At 31.4% G+C, this 21,424-nt stretch overlaps 2 protein-coding genes across 2 annotated transcripts; both read left to right on the top strand.

Annotated features, from left to right (window-relative positions):
* Positions 1-3,583: 3,583 nt before the first annotated feature.
* On the top strand, positions 3,584-5,528 carry HELRODRAFT_63024 (hypothetical protein; the record flags this gene model as incomplete). The annotated part of the gene is made up of 5 exons (XM_009011235.1): positions 3,584-3,694; positions 3,924-3,985; positions 4,551-4,704; positions 4,780-4,929; positions 5,223-5,528. 5 exons carry the CDS (start codon positions 3,584-3,586, stop codon positions 5,526-5,528), a joined length of 783 nt encoding a protein of 260 aa, XP_009009483.1.
* A 4,509-nt stretch (positions 5,529-10,037) lies between these two features.
* Positions 10,038-20,224, top strand: HELRODRAFT_63198 (hypothetical protein; the record flags this gene model as incomplete). Its single annotated transcript, XM_009011234.1, has 4 exons — positions 10,038-10,214; positions 10,508-11,059; positions 11,855-11,938; positions 19,988-20,224. 4 exons carry the CDS (start codon positions 10,038-10,040, stop codon positions 20,222-20,224), a joined length of 1,050 nt encoding a protein of 349 aa, XP_009009482.1.
* Positions 20,225-21,424: the final 1,200 nt, after the last annotated feature.

Below are 21,424 nucleotides of genomic sequence, written 5' to 3'. Positions count from 1 at the left end.
TTGAGACAAAAATAAGTTCACCTTTTGTTCAATACAACATGCACGTTCTTTTTCATGTTTATTAATTGTTTTATAAGTTGGTTTATACGGCATTTTCTTTGTAAATATATTTTCATTTATATATATATATATATATATATATATATATATATATATATATATATATATATATATATATATATATATATATATATATATATATATATATATATATTTTGTGTGTGTGTGCGCAAATTTGTGTCCTTTACCCGTAAAACCATTTTGCTTACTTAAATGGATACAATTTTAACGTATTCTAATTATATGCATTAACCTTAACAATCACCGATTATGACCCCGCCCAAATTTGATTCTGGTAAACACATATGTGTGCATTCAAATAAAAAATAAGTGTGTTGGTGTTGAGTGAATAATAGATCGAAATTTTTATTTGAACAACATTCTTGTTTTGTTAATATAAATATAGAAATTGCTTTTTGTTCAGTGAAATACTGTGGCCTACTGAAGCAATAGGTTGGCTTAATAGGATTGAGCTATAGTCACTCTTTTTTTGCATGAGATGACATTGCCGTTGATTGATTCTCTAACAATTTCACGCTTTAAATACGCTTCTACGCTAGGTCGACATAAGCCTACGGTTTGTCAAATGAGGAAAAGCAACGTAAAACAATTAAATAGATATGAATATAATGTCCTATTAATGTATATAATTAATAAATAATAATTATTATTTTATACCTATTTATATACTGGCAATATAAACTCAACATGGACTAGCCAAAAATTGTGTAATGTATATTAGGCTTACCTTAAAAGATCTTTGGTGTTGTGTTGGCGTCTTGTTTAATTCTTCAGATATCGGTTTATTGTTTATTGCGGGCTGCTCCTTTTTTGTTGCCTTAACATTAACTTAATTAATAATTAGATGTCTCTTTGTTGAAGTTACTACAAACGACTAGACTGCTTTTTGATTGCAAATGTAAATCAGGTCGGTGAAGCGTCGAGATCAATTTGGTCTAGAGTTAGTCTGGCGCTAGTCTAGTCTCTAGTCAAGTGTCTAGTAAGTTCTAAGTCAGGCAAACCACACCACAACGTAAAAAAATTCAGCAAATTATGATAGAAAAATATTAAATATATAAATAAATACAATAGTAATAAATGACTGAACCAAGAAGGTACTCGAGATCGGAGTTGTTCCCTAGAAGAAGAAAAACAATTGCTGATGTGATTTTCAAGCCTCTTCTTAAAACTGCTGTAATAATTCTTTTTTTTATTAATTTGAGAATTCTTCATTAATTTCTTCCAACAAATTTTTTTGCATTATACAGAGGTATAGTGTAAATCTTTCGAAATCCTCACATTTTTTTCCTAAACCCCGCGACAGAAGTTTTCGGCATTTGGATATTTATAATTATTTCCAGTCAATAAAAGTTACTTTTTATGCTTTTACTATTTTAGTATTAGTATTTCTTCATTAATATTTAACTTTATCCGATTCCATCCACACTTTATTAAAACTAAAAGTCATTTCATAAAAAGATTATTATTATTATTTGATTTTTGTTTGATTATTATTTGTTCAACTGCTTTTTTTTATTCAAAGTCTAAAGATGGGAAGATCACTGAAAATTTGGATTTAAAGGATTTTTTCAATGGAAACGAAACTGCTGTAAAATCTACAGATGAAAATATTGAGACTCTTGAAAGACGAAAATATCCAAAAGGATTCTCCATTTATCAGGCTGAGAGTTTCATAGATGAATCAAAGTGCTTTAGAATTTTTAAATGTTTTTGGAGAAAAGAAGCAACTACTCCTGTTGAGTAATTATATAAATTATTCACTTCAGTCCTATGAAAAGACTTTATTTTGATTATATATTTATTGGAAAGCGCTGGATTAGTAAGTTCTCGTAGACCTTCTTGGTTACCAAGGTCACGTGCTATGTCTGCTCCAAGGAAAGCAACAACAAATTTTCAGCCTGCAAATGTGAATGATCCACAATATGAATCAAATAAAGTTTTGAAAGAATTAGTTCAAGGAATTATTGATAATTCCAACAGATATGCTGTTGGAATTAGGATGACAAGATTTCTTTTTGGTTTTCGACCTACAAACCAAACTCGTTACAAGTTTGTTTACCGTTTGCATTGAAGATTAATTAATATTGTGCCAATAATAATTTCATAATTTTTTATAGAAGGCTGTTTTTTTATTACATATTGATAAATGAGGTTTCTAATTTCAATAGTAGTCATCATAGATTTGTATTTTTTAAAAATTAAAAGTAATTGGTTTAAAAGTACCTACCAGTCAATTCATTACAATTATAAATTGTTGTTTAAATCATTCTAGTCGTCCATTTTTCACAATTTATGTGACTCTAGTTCAGCTGGTAACCTTTATAGTGCTGATATGTATGTTTGGAATAGCTCCTATTGGGACCGGTTACAAAGAAATAAAGGATGAGGTTGGATTGCTCGCATCTCATTTTTCTATTTATTTATTTCTCTCTTTCCATTGAATGTTACTTTTAAGAATAAATGAATAGATAACTTTTCTAATTAAAAGATTTTAATGCCTGATCTGTCATATAGAAATGTTGTGCATTATGAATTGCAAAATATTTGGATTGGTCCAAGACAGGTATTATTTTGCTGTTATAATTATTCATGTTTTCTTTTGTTTGTGCCAAATGCTTGTAGCGGTATAATATTTCCTTCAGTGAGTGTTATTTGTCATTCAGTGTGCATTTGAGTAATTGAATTTTGTACTAGAATATAATTTTAATTGCATATTAGATGCATTTCTGATTTAATAACCATTTGGTTTTTCAAATATAATATGGCATTTTTTTCCTGATCATGTTTCAAAAAACCGTTGTATAAGGAAGATTTGATAAGAGTTGGTGCTCGATTCACACCATGCATGAAAGCCGACCCTGGTCACATGCGAATGTTAAAGAAACACTTGAACGATGTGTCCACGATGGGGTGCTGCATCTACAATGATGGCAGTGGATGTCTGCTTACTATGCAGCTGCACTGCCCAGTTTGATTTTTTTTTTATTTTGCCATTATAAACAATTTTAAACTTTAAATAAAACTAGAAAAACTAGATCAAGAAATATTAGCATAGTGTGTCAAATTATTTTGATATTGGTCCATCTAAAGATTAGTTTTTTTTAATTTTTTCTAAATTTATTACAAAGCCTTTGTTAGCCACTTGGCTGGAAGATAAAATTTGTGGACAAGATCCCAAGTATATTTTGTAATTCTTAGTTCTATATTGTAGTGTCCTTAAACTTGGTACATTTACACTACATTTATAGCTATTGTGAGGATCCAGATCGAAGATTGTGGTCTCCTAATAAAACTGAATGGCCAGTATGTATATGGGTTTTTCATTGTTTTAAAAATAATAATTTCTTTGAAAAATATAATATATATTAAATAAAATTTAAATAAATTTGATGAGAATTTTATTTTAATATCATTAATGCATTTCAAGATTTGTAGGAAGATGCTAAAAGAGCCAATGAGTCCTAATAATGTAGTAATGGATCATCACATGCAGTGTCAGTTAATGGGCAGGCCATGTTGCATCGGTGTGTTGGGGGTGTGTATCATTACGACCAGGGAGTATTGCAATTTCAAGAGGGGTGCTTTCTATCAGGAAGCTTACCAATGCTCACAAGTTCTCTTTATTTATTTTCGTTTTTCTAAAATATTTACTATTACTTCCTCTACAGATCTGCTTTTGTCACCACCGTTCGCGATATTGTCGCCATTATTTCGGCTGGTGCTATGGTGTTTTCATTCATAAAAAAATTAATTGTAACATCATCGAAGCTGCTGTCACTACTATTATGCTTTCTTTCATTTTCAATAACATTCAAACTAATTTTGGTATAATTGTAATTCAGGCAAATTGCTTTGTGGAAACTTGTGGATTGCAGCCATTTCTCAATCCAAAAGTACCTGATCAGTTTTCAAGAGCGTTCCTTTCTCTCCTAATTATCCCAGGGTTTGTTTGAATTTTTTGTTATTTCATATGTTTGATGACTGGTTATTAGGATTGTAAAGTGTTAAGTTGTTAGCAAGGGATTAAATAAAGTTGATCTTTCACACTGCTTCAAACATATATAAATAAATGATAAAAATTTTCAAGACACCATGCACGATGAAACAAGCACTGAACATTTTCGAATCCCTCTCAAGAATTGGTGCACCTGCAGAAATTCAACATGTCAGCAAACAACATGACTAAAAACAAATAGGGGCGGAGAAATATTACACAATATTATATTTATATCAATCACTACCCCATTAATTGTGAATCTACACTATTTAAGATAATAAATAGTATGATATAATTTTTCACTTGTGCCAATATCTTGGCTAATTTATTCATCTGTAATGTGTTAGATCATGATGACTTTGCCCTGCTGAACGAATTATTTCAACTCCAGTTGAAGTGTTTTATAGTTTACACCAATCAAAATGCGCAGCGAATGGTATTTTAACATTACATGATGCGATTTTCTCTGCAGATTATTTGTAATGGTGGTCACGCTGTTTTTTCAAATGATAATCATGTACGATCTTGAACGGTTGACGGGAACATTCGAAATGACGATCGTTTACGTTTTGTGCGGCTGTTGTGGCAACCTCTTTAGCGGTATCTTTATGCCCTATTATATAGAAGTGCGTTCAACTATCAAGTGCGTAACATTAATCCATTTGTTTGCTTTGAACGTTACTCAATATTTCATTGTGCAGTTAGGCCCATCTGGATCGCAGTTTGGTGTGTTGTCCATTTTGTTCGTGGAGATCATACGTTGGAACATTCAAGAACAGCCTCGGACAAGCTTTTGCATCGCAATTTTCGTTTTGCTCGTTTTGTTTATGGTTGGCCTGATCGTACCCCAGGTTAGATGGTAAATTGTGAAAACATTTGTTATGATTTATTTTTTGACACGGTCTTTGTAGAACAATTATTTCGCATTTATTGTTTATTCTGAATTTCCTCAATAATGAGATGGTGGGCGATGCGATGGTGCAACGGTAATGTGCACTTGCTTTTGCAGTGACCGTATTCAATTGCGTCGTTTCACGTGTATTTTCATGCACGGTGTGTCTGTTGTTGACACTTTAGAAAAATACTTAGGAGAGAATTGTAATAAATAAATAAATAATGTGAAATTTAAATTTAAACATGCCAGGTTGACAACTGGGCGCACTCCTGTGGTCTGATTTATGGCTCTTTCATATCCATCGCTTTTCGACCTGTTAGAAGAATTGTTAACAGACCAATCAGCCGGTTCATGATCACGTTTCAGAGACTCATCGGCGTCGTGTTCACTGTTTTCATTCCAGCCGTGCTTCTATTTTTCTTTTACTATGTTAATATGGAGTTTGAATGCACTGCCTGCGTGCATTTCAACTGCGTTAGTTTCACTCGAGATTACTGCGAAGGAACTAGCATTACTTTAGAATACAATAATATGATGCTGACATATGAACTATAAAAAAAACTTTGCTTTCGACGTCTTTTTATTTCATCTCTTTTATATTTGTGATACCGACGCGTTTTAAATTAATTATTTATACAGATTTAACATTTAAAAATAGTTAAATGGTTTTAATTTTTCAAGTCGAACATTTACTTGCGTTGGAAAAAAATATTTGAATGCCGTTTTATTTGCATTGATAGTCCGTGCCGCGTCGTTCAACATTACACAAGTGCACTGAGAATGTCCTGCCATATCTTCATCGACTGGCAATAAATATAATTTTTGCCTTCTTTTCTTTTATAAACCTGTGCAGTCGTGCTGCTTGCATGTAAGGGAAAGATTTAAAAATGTTCAACGCCTCTGCAGTCTGAATCTGATGAACGGATTTCTGTTGAATAAAACGTCCATTTTTATCAATTATTTTTTCTTTGTGGAGTGACGCCCCGCCCGTCATAATGGACCCACGCTTATGAATAAATATTATATATCATTGTTTTCAAACTTGCGCACGCACGTTTCGCCCCGATGACATTTTAATTTATGCAAATTTTATTCCGAGTTAAAATGAATGCAAAATGTCAAAAAACAATTTTGTTGAAAATAAAATATTCTGAGGGTTGCCTGGTATTTTTAACGAAGAAATTTTTGTGTCGGCGTAACAGCTCATATGTGTGTCTTGATATTGTGCAAATTAACATTTTTCCCAATGTCGCAGGCCATGGCACTTTGGTTATTCTAGTTCTTCTTTCAGATAGGCTAATATCCTACTTTTCAAGGAACACAAATGATTTGTCGTGAATGAATTCCAACAACAATTTTTTGGACAATGAACATAATAGGGGCGATATTACTCGCATATCTAATTGGATTTGAACATAATAATAAAGCCGATTATGAATGAGTTCACACGTTATTGGCCTTCAATCAATCAATCAATTAGTTTATAAAGCGCTATTTCCGCGATGTTCAACAGCGCTCCTCAATGAATTTTGAAAACAGATGGGTCTTGAGATCCGCTCTGAACTTCGCAAGTGATGGAGAAGTAGTTAGAGAAGTAGGTAGAGAGTTCCAGAGAAAAGGACCAGAAAAAGCCAAAGCAGATTTGGTAAAAGAGTGTTTAACACGAGTTAAGAAAAAGCGAGAAGAAGAAGACGATGGTAAACCTGGGCGTTTAGGTTCAATTAATATATCTGATAAATACTTAGGAAATAATTTAGATTGAGACTTATACATGAACGTGCAAATTTAAAAAAAATATTCTATATTTTATAGGTAGCCAGTGCAAGAGAACAAGATATGGAAATATATGAGAAAAGAAAGGGGCACGAGCAACTAGACGAGCAGCAGAGTTAGAAGCTTTACTTAAAGGATAGAGTATAGAGTCAGGAAGACCATAGTAGAGCGAGTTACAATAATCAATCCTAGATAAGACTAACGAAGTAACAAGAAGGAGAAGAGTAGGATCATCAAGAAAAGGCAAAAGTTTTTTTTATTCTACGTAGATGAAAGTAAGAGCTTCTAGCAACACTATTAATCTGAGAAGAGAGAGACATAGTAGAATCAAAGATAAAACCTAGACTACGAAACTTATGAGAGACATCAAGAGTTTTAGAATCAGGTAAGATAATAGGAGGAATAGTAATTGAGTGTTTAGATTTATTAAAACAAATTAATTCAAACTTAGAAGGATTAAGTTTAAGACACATAGAGTCAGATCAACTTGTGCAACTTTAATTCTCAACTACACATTGAAACAAGTTGTTTTATTATTTATGCAGAGGATATTTACAAATAAAAAAAATAAATAGTTTATTTATCTTTCCAAAAACTTTGGGTAAATCATAATATTGGCGATTCGGTTAAACCAATAACAGTACAATGTAAATATGTGTAGAATAATGACAAAAAGTTAATAATCGAGGGAGCGCTTTTAATCAGAATTATTCTCTACTGCTTCGTTTGCGTTACCAACTTGTCAAAATATCCTCTACTGCTTTGTTTGTGTTATCAGGAGCTATTTAAGTGTGCTTATGTCAAGTTTAGCATTAATTTATTAATTTACTATTCGTCTTGATGTTCAATAAAATCGAATATATACAGGTCTATATGTAGGTCTACATGCCGACTGATAAAAAGTTTCCGGGGTAAAACAAATGGTTAGAGGCCTTGGGGACGAAACGACCTCAACCTATTCTCAAACTTTAAATGAGTAAGAAGTCAGACCCGCTCGGTTGGAGTCGGGCCATAACGAATGCGAGTGCCAAGTGGGCCAATTTTGGTAAGCAGAACTGGCGCTGCCGGATTTCAACATCGCGTCGCTGGCGTCAAATACAAAGTTAAGCGGCTTTGACCACAAACTAACATTAGAGGCGCAACTAAAAATTAATTGGAAGTGCAAAGAGTTTGGCGACCTTTTTTGTACTATTTTGTTTATTCCACATTGTTTCAACAAAATTAAAAAAAGCGTTTCTTCACAAAAATGCCATAAACCCTTCCCTAATTTTAGAATGTATTATTATAACACTAATATTTTCAACTTGTCATTAACAATTTTAGAATTGCATTATCTCCTGTTGCGATAGTAGTGGCATTTTTTTATCAATTTAAATACACTCCTAACACTACATTATATTTACCAACTTAAAACTTAACGTTAAACTTAAAAGAAAATGTTCACATTTCTTTTTAAGATATCCTTATAATTATCACTTTGATAAGCATTTAATAGTTTTCTAATCATGGCCCTTTATCTTTTTTGAATGCTTGCTCACGCATGATATTCCCGAACGTAAATTCTCTTAACATTTCCTCAAAGGTCTCAGTTGATGAATTATTGGTCATCGCAGGTTAATTTAAATGTTTCTATTTACTATATTCGAGCCCCATCTATCCCAATGCTTACTTGTTCTAAACACTTAAATGAGTCGATTTTGAAATTAAATTTTCAGCACTAAATTTTCAAACTACTGACGTTTTCAAGCAGCTCAGAAATGACAAATTAAATAAAAAACTCGTTAAAGGCTTTCATGAGTTTCACTTTCGTTTAGCAGATTTTTTTGTAAAAAAGTTGGTGTTTGTGCATATTGTTGAGAACACCTTGAAAGTTTTATTTATTAGTAGGAAAAAATTTAAAAAAATAAATTGCAGCTAATTTAAAATTTTTACTGAAAAAATAAGAACCGGCAAAGAATAAAGACATTAATCGAAGTACATAATTTAAATGTATGATTTAACGATGGAAACAGAAGATTAATGAGAATATCTAATTGCGAGTATAAATTTCAAGAAATGACTTATAGGTAAGAATGTTAAATTTTTATAACATTAAAACATAATGAAATAGCTCGACTATGATGATATTTGTGCGTGTGATTGAATCTTGTGTCTTTCGCGTATGTTGGTCGGTACATGTACAATATTACATATGCTTCTACATTGTAATTGAAATGTTAAAGGATGTGTATTCAGTGGCGGATCTAGGAGGCCGGGGGCCAGTGCTCCCAGTTGTGAGCAGTATTTGTATAAAAGTCTGTAAAATTCATTGTTTGAACGGAAAAAGTACAGTTTTTGACGAAAAAATGATATAATAAGAAAAAAGGTCGGCCCGCCCCGTAAAAATAATTAACCCTCTATCTACATTGGAACATGTTCACAAATTTATTTCCCTGGTGAGTGTTGGAACGTTGGAAAATTTTCAAAATTTAGGCCCCCACTAAAGTTGTCTAGATTGGCCATAGCGCGTACTTGCTAATAAAATCGATTGATTAAGTTGAAAAGCTTATGTTATTATAGAGATTCAAGTTGAGTCGATGACCTTAAGTTGTATGCACTGATTTTTAGTGAGGAAAACAGTTTAAATAATAACAAATATAATATAAAAATGACAAAGAAAATTTCAGTAATTTTTGTGTTAACAGTCTACATTGAATTCCGTTGTGACATCGAGTATAATGATTTTTTTTGTAGCCATCATGTTCGCCGTTGCAGTTGCAGCTATTTCATTTATCTTGGGCGGCGTGATAGCCAAGGGGCTAGGGTTGCCTGGTTCTGTTTCGCAGTGCGTGCAGTGACTGGGTTCGGTTCGAATATGACAAATGCCTATCACATTATTCGTGTGTGATGCGTCGTTTTACATGTAATCATGTACGATGTTTGTGACGTGCTGTTGATTCCTCTTAACCTAGGAAGAGTGTAATTGACCTTTAACCTTTAATTAGATACTGCATCTAAGATATTAACGCATTTATTTATCATTAACGCTTTTAACCAATTATTCATTATTAATGATATGTAAAACTTACACTTAACAACGACACATACTTTTGTAATATCCATGGCTATTATAAGCCCGTATATGAAAGAAAGATTTAATTCTGGATGTATTCACGAACGCACGCGTGTGCATCGCAGCAAACAGAATGCTCATTTGCTACGCATTCAATGAGTTTGTCTGAAACATTTTTCGAGATTGAATTTCATCTAGCCTTTTAAAGTTTATAATAGTTTGTAAATTTCTTTCAAATAATGGATATACACATTTCAACTATCGTGGCATCTTATGTTAACAACACGTACGGAGCGATAACCACATCTTCACCAATATATCCATTCATCGAATACTACGAATTATCCTACAGAATTATCGGAACGATAATAATGTCAATAATATTTGCAGTTGGATTCATTGGTAACATCATGGTGGTGAGTAAATTTTTCATATTGAATTGTTCAATATTAAAAAATATTTTTGTTTATAGTGTTACAATACGCGAGTTTTTTCAGTTGCATTTGCATACACCGTGAAATGTAGTTTAAAATAAAATTTAAAAGTATTAGTATGCATGTTTGCAAAAGAAATGAAATGCTGCTACGCCTTATTGATTGCAATCGATAGCAATGTTAATGGTTTTGTGCCTAACTTTAAAAACTGTAAAATTAATTTTAATTCACGGAAATTTTTTAAATATTAAAATTGAGTAATTCCAAAAATGCAGGTTATTGTGGTGCTCCGCAGTAAAAGCATGCATTCTTCTACAAATTGTTATTTGGTTTCGCTTGCGGTCGCGGATTTACTTCTTCTTCTGTCGGCAACTTTACCAACAATAATAGAATTCCATTTAATCGTCGACGAGTTTGCGGCTGGTACCTCTGCCTGTTCCATCATGGTTTTTGTTCAATACTTAGGATTTAATTTGAGCTCGTTGTCTATTACTGCATTGACCGCTGAACGATACATCGCCATCTGTAAACCAATGAAAGCTCAATTTATATGTTCAGTTGGAAGGGCAAAAAAAATTATTGCGGCACTCTGGCTGTTTGGCCTCTGCTACAGTGCTCCGTGGCTAGGGTTAAGTCACACTCGTGCTAAAACGAATTCACATTTAGAAGAATGTACGTTCAGACTGGAAAGGAAATATTATTTGGTTTATTATTTAACAGATTTGGTTGTCATGTATTTAATACCAGTTCTCGCCAATATAATTTTGTACGCACTGATTTCGAGATCTCTCTATCGAAGCAACCCAATCTCTGCTGCTTTCAACGTTGTTGCCGCAGCCGCTGCTTCGTGTCGCTCAGAAAGTGGCAGCGGCAACTTAGCGGAAATTGTTAAGATGTCTAATTTCAAAAATCCAAGTTGCAGTTTAAAATTCGATAGTGTTAAAAAATCAACACATTTGAAAAATGTTGCAAATTCAAAATTTGAATCTAAATCTAAACAAATAGTTACTAACAGTTCAAAGTTATTTGTATTAAAACGCTCTTTGAATAACTTATCTAATATTGAGGCCATTGATGACTCAAAATGTCAGTTCATTACAAATAAAAATACACTGCTTCAATCAGCCGAGGCTTTCGACACTAAACAAGTTGACAAATTGGCCGATATATCTATATGTACTGAATTGAAAAGAAACCAGCGTATTTCTAGCGATCATGAATTTGCCCAACAGAGAGAAACAAAATTATATAATGAAGATTTATCTGCTGACAAAAAATTGAAAATGGCTTTAAAAAGTAATAAATCAATTCACAACTCCAAATTTTTTAACGACCATCAAAATAATAATCGATCATGTTCATCAGGTATACAGTGCACAACATCAAAAAACACGGGATTCGATAATGAACTAAACAAAATTGTGCAGCCTATACCTTCTTCAGAAAGAAGTGAATGCGGCGACGTTAATAACAAAATTGTTTCCGTCGGAACATCTTCGCATCCATCAAAACTGCACCACGTTGAAATTTCGCCGAACGATCAAGCTAAAATCACAAAATCAAATTATCTCGTATCTGGTTGTCCTCAACATTTCTCATCTGCCATTAAAGTCAGTAGAAAGAAATCCAGATTCATTAGCAAGTCATCATCGACCAACAGCAGCCATTTTGGTTACGGAGCGACTCTGCAATCCAGAATGCAGGTCGTATCCTTCATCTATTTTTTCATAACCAATCATCCATGTTCATACGGTTTATGATTAAATTGCTTCGAAAGAAAATATTTTTTGCTGGTTTATTTTTATAATTATGGAGCTAAATTGATAAATGGTGAAAATAATGTAATATAACATAATCGAACTGTAGGGCACACATACACAAGCCATCAGAAACGTGCACTTATACTTGAATTAAACAGCATCGTGCACGGAAACAATTTTCTTTTATGATCGAGATTAGGATAAATTTTATTATCACGTGGTCTTTTTTAAAGCTTCCAAAACCGTTTTATCTTAAGTTGATTCAATTTTTTGTTTAAATTTTTTCAGTTTTATTTCAACGCAAATTTTATTATCATTTTTAAAGACGTGTCAAATCACATCAATTTTGTTATTAGCGTCGCCGCATTCACTTCTTTCTGAAGTATGTATAGGCTGTACAATTTTGAAATCATTTTCTGCACCGATTTATGAAGACAAAAGGGCTATTAAGTTTTGTCAATTTTGTTAGTCATATATAGATTTATTTTTTAGAATCAGTTAATTTCATTCAAAATTCATATTCTTTTGAGCTTCTCATTCTTTTCAACCGTTGGCTATTTTTTATTTTCCAAGCCATCCTGCATTTGAAATTGTTTCAAGTTATCAAGAATTTGAAATTCAAATAATCGTTCAGTATCGATAATAATTTGCTTTTTAAATTTTGTGTTCAGTTTTGCCATTCGATATCTTTTCAAATTAGCCATTTCAAATACGATTATTTAAAAACTACAAAATTGCATTGCGATTAAGAAATGTATCTTTATTAGTTTACACTTTGCTGTAACTTTGTTGAAAATTTTGAAAAATGTGCGAATATCATTATACAATAATATTACTTTTCACGAAATTTGACTGCAACGCGCATACAATTGCAATGCATGCAATCTGTTACCAGGTTATTTTTCGATTTCTCATGTTTTTGTTTCAACCTACACTTTGGTAGCCGAATAAACACTCCAGTGAAGTGCACTAACATAAAATTAGTAAAGTCAATTGAGGGGGGGTGGAGCTGAAACAGTTTTCAGTTCAAATTTTTACAAATTTATGTAGAGATTTCGTTCAATTTTGTCTTTATCGACAAAATCCTGGCCAAACGCTACTGATTATGTTAGTAGTAACGAAAGAGTGCGCATTACCTAGCGTAGGCATGTGTACGTTCTGGACTTAAACTTGAATAATGACTAAAGTTTTGTTAAATTTTCTTGTTAAATTTAGCAGCTAGATAAAAACACTAGCATTGTTTTAAATAACTTTGGACTTTTTTTCGCACTCGAATTAATTTTAACACGAATGAATTTTTTTGTTGAAAATAATCAGCAGTCATATATTATCCGCGCGCACACAAACATACACAGACAAACACACTCGCACGCACGCACACACACACACACACACAAACAAACACGTACAGTACACACACATATATTATTTATACTTAGTCGTGAAACATAAAAAAGTTGCATGCAAAGTACTTACACAAGGAAGAAAGTTATAAAAAGAAATGTTCGTTTCACGCAGCTTTCACATATACAAAAATTAAAGCTTTTCTCGTTTATTTTATTTTATTTAATGTTTTGGCCGCACCATACTTTTTGTAAAATGTTTTGTCAGTTTCAACTGCTTGCTGCTGCATTGTAAATGTACGTCCATTGTGACCTCGATATTTTCTATTCTCATTTTCTATCTTGCGGGCTCAGCCAATTGTTTGAACAAACAAACGTGTGGGCCCGTTGGATAAGGAATAAAATATGGATGACACCCAGACTGCCATTCCTCTCTCGGCGAAATTTGCGTTGTCAAATTAAATAATTGTTTTTAGTTTTACGATGTTTATTGTTGGAATTTCAATTATGCTCTATGGGTATATTTTTACTGAAATTTTGTATGTTTATTTATTGCCAATCATTTTTTTTGCCACACAAGTTTCCTGTTTTTTGACTGTTATTATTACAACAATCATTTATACATCCACAATTACAGCTTTCCCTGCAGCCTTCCAGTTGATCTACAATTTACATAATTTTTGTTTTTTTTTAGAAGTCTTCCACAACACATTTCATTTGCAATGAATTCACTTGTAAAAACATTGAACTAGACTTTATTTCTATTTAATTTCAATCTTTCTCTGGTGTTTACTGTTTTTTAAATCTTTCAATTTCAAAAGTTGAAAGTTAAATTTTTAACACTTACAAGTCACAATTTTTCCTTCACTGTCCAGTTTCTAATCTTGTCTTCTTTCATTTATAAAAACTACAGAAGCTTGTGAATGCTGAAACTGTGAGTCATCAATCACTCCACCTACTTTGTTTTTTTTCCAAAAGTCCAAACTGTTTGGAAAAAATAGTTATAAGACCTAAATACTTTTGGTTTGTTGCTGCTACTTATTATCTTTGTTGTTGTTGTTGTTGTTGTTGTTGGCGTGAGTGATGATATACGGTACACTAACAATAATAACTTTGTCAATTATGTTGTTTTACCCTACCAAAATGTCATATAGTGTCATTTCTAAATGTTGGGATCTTGATGATAAGAACAACGATACATTTGGTCAATTTGTGAACGCAAAAGAATGGAGCCACCATGTGACTAAGCTATTAATTTAGATAATTAAACACAAGTGCACGAGCAAAATAAAATAATACGCAACTGCATTCTCCGTTCATGCAGCTGGACAGTCCAATTTAGTTTATCCTGAGTTGGAAAAAACTGTAGATGAATTTATGCGGAAACACGCGCCACAATTTTAATTGTTAGACCTGTTTTAAAACGGCAATTTTCATACATAGTAAAAAATGCTATTTATCTTTATTATTTAAAAAAAGTGTCATTGTTTCGTGTGTGTGTGCGTGTGTGTGTACATATGTGCGTTAACGCATGTTTGCGCCTTTGCGTTCATACATGGATGGTCTCATGTTTTTGAAAGTATTAGTGGTATGGTAGTGGAAAATTTTATATTTATGGTGATTAATTTGTTTGTGAATGTTCATTCATCTGTTTGTAAATGTTCATCTCGTGAGGATGGCATAAATTGACATAAGAAAATTTAATCAGCATGTGCTTGTGAGATAAGAGCTGTGAAAATTATTTTCCTTTCTTATTTATTCGCAAACAAATAAAATTGCGAGACTTGCGCGAATCCTTATAACAAAATGGAATATTGATGTTTGTTTGTTATTAAACATGCGCTCTGCGTTGTTATTACTTTATCGAGTTCACTTTTCTTTCTTTTCCCAATTTTCATTCACAGTTTTTATTGGTCGGGTGACTGTATCACTCAGATATATTTTTTTATTGTGGTACAAAAACGGCATAGTCAACTTCATTCTTTCATATATATATATATATATATATATATATATAAACTCATTCAAGATGAGAACGAACAACGCATTTTATACTGCGCGTGACAGACAAAACGTTAGAAAGCAAAAGATAAATAAATATTCAACTCTTTAAACGACAAAAAAACACCTCGAATTCTTATCAACATAATATAAAAAAACAAAAGATAAACTATATATATATATATATATATATATATATATATATAGTTTCATATCTATGATAGGTCAAAAATTAGGGAAAACCTCAAAAATTCAAACATTGAAAGGAGAGGAAAGTAGACAAATGACAAAATTTTTTATTCGGCAAATATTTTCGTATGTATTTTAACTGTTAATTATAGAAAGAACTTTTACATTATCTTGAACTAATTTAAAACGGCTGGTGGTCGGTCCGCGACGGTTTAACAAAAATAATCATGAAATTGATGGGAATTTTTATAATTTGGTTAGTTGCAAAAAGTTGTGCAAAATTATATATATATATATATATATATATATATATATATATATATATATATATATATATATATATATATATATATATATATATATATATATATATATATATATATATATATATATATATGTTATTAATTTATTTTTAATTTTCATGAAATATAAATTTTAATTTATAGCCAAAAAATGTAACTGAATTTACATTTTAAAATAAACACAGTCACCAGACGCACATTATAATTGATGAGAGGGCGCTTATAAAAGTTTGAAAACGTTGGTTCATGTTATATCCATTTATCCTTAAATCAACAAGTGCATTTTTATTCAGAAGTTTATAATCGTTTACAGAGAGAGAGTCCAAAACTTCCAACGACTACGTTCAATGCTTTTTAAGAAAATGTTGTTCAACGGATCGAAATAAAATGTTGGTAACTTAACTGATAACACAAAAAGGTTACACGTGAGTAGGTTGATTGACTCACTGTAAAAACATTTTTGTGTCATAAACTTTCTCACAATATATTTGGGTGTACTTTGTGAGGAAGTCCGCCGTAACGAAGGTTTACTGTATGCAAGTTCTCCCTCCTCTCTCTCTCTTTCTCTCTCTCTCTCTATCTCTTTACCTTCCTCTGTATTTTTTTCTCTCTCTCTTTTTCTCTCAATTTTATATATACATTTATATGACATCTATGACTGTGTTTATGAAGTTATATGTTAATGGTATATGTATGTTTATCGATACAACTAAAATACAAATGCAAATTGTATATATATAGATGCGTGAGGCTGGTTAAATGCGTGTGTGCAATTGTGCATACGTGTATGATTGATTTCGTCATGAATCTTAGCGTCTGATTTAATTACCTTCATCAATCACGGTATTGTTTTGCAAATTCGTGAAAACGTGCGTTTCATTTGATTGGACACCTACCTAGATGTATACGTAGACAATTTCATTAAATTATACACACACACACACACACACACATACACACACACACACACATAAATATATATATATATATATATATATACACACATACATATATATATATATATATATATTTATATATGCACGAATTAATTGATTAATGTTTATCTATTCATAATTGTATAGTATTAATGTCGATCTATTCATAAGTTTATCTTGTTCATTCGTATTTTATCGTTCAGCTTGGCTTCGTGTGAATCATCTTCGAGCTCATGGTTAAAACAATAGCTACATAGCTAGATATTATTATTAGTTAGTTATCTTCTTACTTCCTTACTCCGGTATTTATTTTCCTCATTTTATAATATTTTCTTGCAAGTTGATTCAGCGTCTAGCGGATTATGATTTTTTTAAAGAAAAATAAATAAAAGTTTTAAAGACTCGCACAGCGAATTTCAGACATTAGTGATTGAGATCAATTGAAACGAAATTATTTAAAAAAAATTAACTATCGAATATGAAATAGGCAAGTTATTTTATTGACATTTCCTCGATGTACCACCGTTTTATGAAAAATATTTTTGTTAACATCATATATTTAACTTTTTCAGCTCATAAAAATTTAAATAATGAAAAAAATACTTCATTAAAAACATAAATGAAAAACCTAATCAAGTGTTAAATTGACACATGTGCATTGGGTAGGACTTTTATTGCAAGAAACGATTTCATCAACATCATTTGAATGCAACTCAACAAAACCGATCACTGTATAATAGAGTTTTGTGGTTATTTAAACTTTTTCGTATTTGTGACACGATGTAGCAACCATGAAATGAACACATACATATTTAGATGCTTCACAACAACCTACAAACGTTTTTCAACTTTGAAAACTCATTATTTTTACAGAAACCTTTCTTAAAATATTAAACATTCTGGTTCCTTTATTGAAACAAATGTTTCTGGGAACAAATCCAAAAAAAGATAATCTTGCTGTCAACGTTTCATCAATGAAACAATTTGTCAAAGTTGAAGATAATTAGAAAGGAAATGTTTAATTGGAGCCTGTAAGGTAACAGGTTGGTCGACTTTGTTACTTAGAAATGCGGTAAATTTGAAATGATAAGATTCTTCAGAACGATCAAACATTGCTTTTACTCACAAACAAGCTGCTTTTTTCTTTCTTTATGCAATGTAGCCCACCACAAAAATGCAGTCACTGCCGATGAGTTTGAGACGATAAGCTAATTCAATTTATTTTTTTCAATTTTATTGTCAAAATCTCATTATATACATTCCTGAAGACCGTTATAAAAAGGCGTTATATTTGTGATAGGATGACACACACCTTACATAAATTGTTCACAAATTATTTATATTCTTCTACAATGGATTTTACGATATACGGAATAATATATGCCAACAGTTGTGTGAAACAGGTTTTCTTTCTAACATACATATTATATATATATATATATATATATATATACATATATTTATATATATACATATATATATATATATAAAGATATATAGATATAGACATATTATAAGAAAGCGAAACAGTTTATCACAGCGTAATATAAATTGGGAAACGTTCAACTTTTCAAAAATATTGCCAATGATTAATGAGTTCATGAAGCGAAAACTTTATTAGCAGCACGAGTTTTTATGACCAATTGCGTGAAATTGCGTGATAATGGTAATTTTGCTTCGTATTTTTAAGCTTCGTTCGACATTCTCATCACGTTATTAATTAGCGATCATCAATCATAAAGAGAGTCTTCCCAGCGTCCAATCCACTTTTTGTTTCAGTTTGCTAGTAATCCACTTTATTAACTTGACCACATCAACTTGCATTAACTAAAATAATTATGAAAGAGATTCACATTTTGGCTTTTTGTTATTCACAGGGATTATTTATTTAATCAGTTGAAATAAGATTTATAGGTATAAAAATTTTTTGTTTTCTTCTTACCATAAATTACGGGTGTTAGCTGCTAAAAAATTTTTATTCACAACTGTAGTTTTTGAAAATAATAAAAAAAAAAATTCATTAATCTTTGATAAATTCATTAAGTTTATTGAAACAGTTTCTATTTGGTACCTATGTCAATTCTTGTTGAAAATCAAAGTTTATTTCATACAATTTTTAAACAATCGTCTTGATAAATTTTTGTGAAAATTCTTTTGTATTACTAATTTTTTGTTTTCCCCAATACACTCCACATACCTCCTTACATTTGATTTGTTACTTGCTCAGTTACAATTAAATTTTTGTGACACCAACTGCACGTTCATCCAATTCTTACATACACATAAGATGCGCGAGCAAGCACCGTATCATACGCAGACAGCGTACGATCGTATTCGAACCAGACCATCGCGCAATAACAGCGTCGCGAGACGCGTCCACTGAACGATTTCGCCGATCCATTAATTTGAAAAGCATTTGCTTCATCATACTTTTAAGTAAAATTTAAATCGAATTTCTCGAATACCGTCTATGATTGATTTATTTATTTCCCATGTTCCATTCTCGTTTAATTCAATGCACAACTGCTCTTTCTAACATGACTAGAAATTGATTTTCCTCTAGTCTTTGTTATTGTATTTTTCTTATTTTAATGATTTTGTCACATATTTTTTATCTTTATTATTCTATTCACATTTTAGCTAAAATTGCGAGTTTTTCACAAAAATTCAAAACATCAATCTTATTTCATTGTGCTCATGTTGACACAGTAAACACGTATCACTTTTTTGGTTAACGATAATTTTGCAAACTTTTTCAAGTTGAAACCAATTTTCATAACGAGTTATCTCATTATATTTGCATACGCGGTACGATTTGTCATGTTGTGCGTGTGGCTGTGGACTGTGAAGCTGGACAGCCGACTCCTTCCACGTTTTACTCGATGGCAGTTTGCCTTGCAGCCAGCAAACGATTGCATTATTCTTGTGCCCCATGTTTAACATTGTTCACGTTCTGTGCACGACAAAAAGAAAATCAAACATCGTTTAATGATGGCTACGTGTTAAAATATTTTATGCGTTGTAGTACTAAGCTTTTGCCTCTAAGGTTGAATGGAAAATTTTGTTGTACTAAAATTTTTTTTAACCATTCTCATTTTTTATATGTTTCTTCTCTGTAGTATTTTTTACTTTTTTCAAATTTACAGCGTTATTAACGCTTCAAATGTCTTATTGAACAATCATTATAAACACTGAATAAATATACTTCTACGTTATTCTCATTAGATCATAAAGATGCTGGTGATAGTGGTCGGACTGTTCGCCGTACTCTGGCTTCCGTACCGCCTGTACGTCGTGTACAATTCCTTCCTTGAGAAGAGGCTGGAGGACATTTGGTTGATGTTGATCTGCAGGACCATGGTGCACGCCAACAGCGCCATCAACCCTATCTTGTACAACGCCATGTCCATTAAATTCAAGAGAGCTTTCAAAAAGTTGTGCTCCTGTCAGAATAAAAGATGAAACCATGTCGTCCTTTGTTATATTTTCTGAGATGGTATCGAATCTTGATGGGATATAAATGGAAACAAAAATTTTAATTAGGCTTTAGGTTGAAAAAAATTTTTTTCAATATAATAATTGTTAAGGTTTTGCCTGACGAATCAAATTTGTGTGTTGTGCATAAAATAAGCATCGTCTTGTAGTGAGTTAGAGACTCAACTACAGTCCCGGTGCTGTGCTGAAACCTTGCCTCTGTCGAGTTGAATGAAAGATTTTTCGTTAAGTTGTTTTGGCGCAAACAAAATATCACCATATTATTTTTGGTTTAAACATTGTAAATAAATATAAATTTTTAAAAATTAGTTAGCTAACAACAGATATTATTATTACAAAATGTATTGAGAATATTTCAAATAACTCTACTTATAAATTTTGACATGTCATTACGTTCAGAAGAAATTTAACAAAATTTTCGCATTCTATTTTTAGTTCATTGTGGTCTGTGATATCTGAAATTTATTTTTGATTCATTTTAATAAACAGATAGGCTAACGTTTAACTAGACATTTTTTCATAAAAATTTACATTGTCAAATATGATTCTAAAATTTTTCAATTTAATGTAAATTTGAAATTTTTAACTCAAACATTTATAAGATACTTTTACATTGAAATGTCAGCTAATCCTTGTAAATTTTTAACATGTTTGTGCTGGGATGTTCAAAAATGTTTTTAAACTTTAAATAAAGAATCTATTTAGACAATTCGAAATAAACTAGATACATTAATGTTAGTGTTTCATTAATACATGGGAAACATTTCCACATGGCAAATTTATAAAATATTTTGTCAGTTTGTAAATATTATAACAGTAATTAAAACAGAATTAGTTGCCCTTTATTATTTTTATTATATTCTTGACATTATAGAACAATCATTTATTCATCATTTGACATTAACTCATTTACTAACATATCTCCTCACATAGTCATTTGCAATTTTGTGATTCTTCGTTTTGAAGTACTATTCACGTCAATGTTATCTGCATTTGTCAGCAACTACGGGGGTGTGTAATCTATATATATAAAAACAACCACTTTACTGATTTAACTAGAAAATTGTGTTGATGCTTTAGAAACTGTATGCTATAAATTTTAAACTGTTGATTACTTTTATATTAAAAAACATAATTAATGAATTGTTAAGTTTGAAAACAGTTTGG

The sequence above is a fragment of the Helobdella robusta genome, assembly GCF_000326865.2.
Source record: "Helobdella robusta unplaced genomic scaffold HELROscaffold_1, whole genome shotgun sequence".
Classification (NCBI taxonomy): Eukaryota; Metazoa; Annelida; class Clitellata; order Rhynchobdellida; family Glossiphoniidae; genus Helobdella; species Helobdella robusta.
Note: the sequence above shows the minus strand (reverse complement) of the source record. Positions and strands in the feature narration are given on the sequence as shown.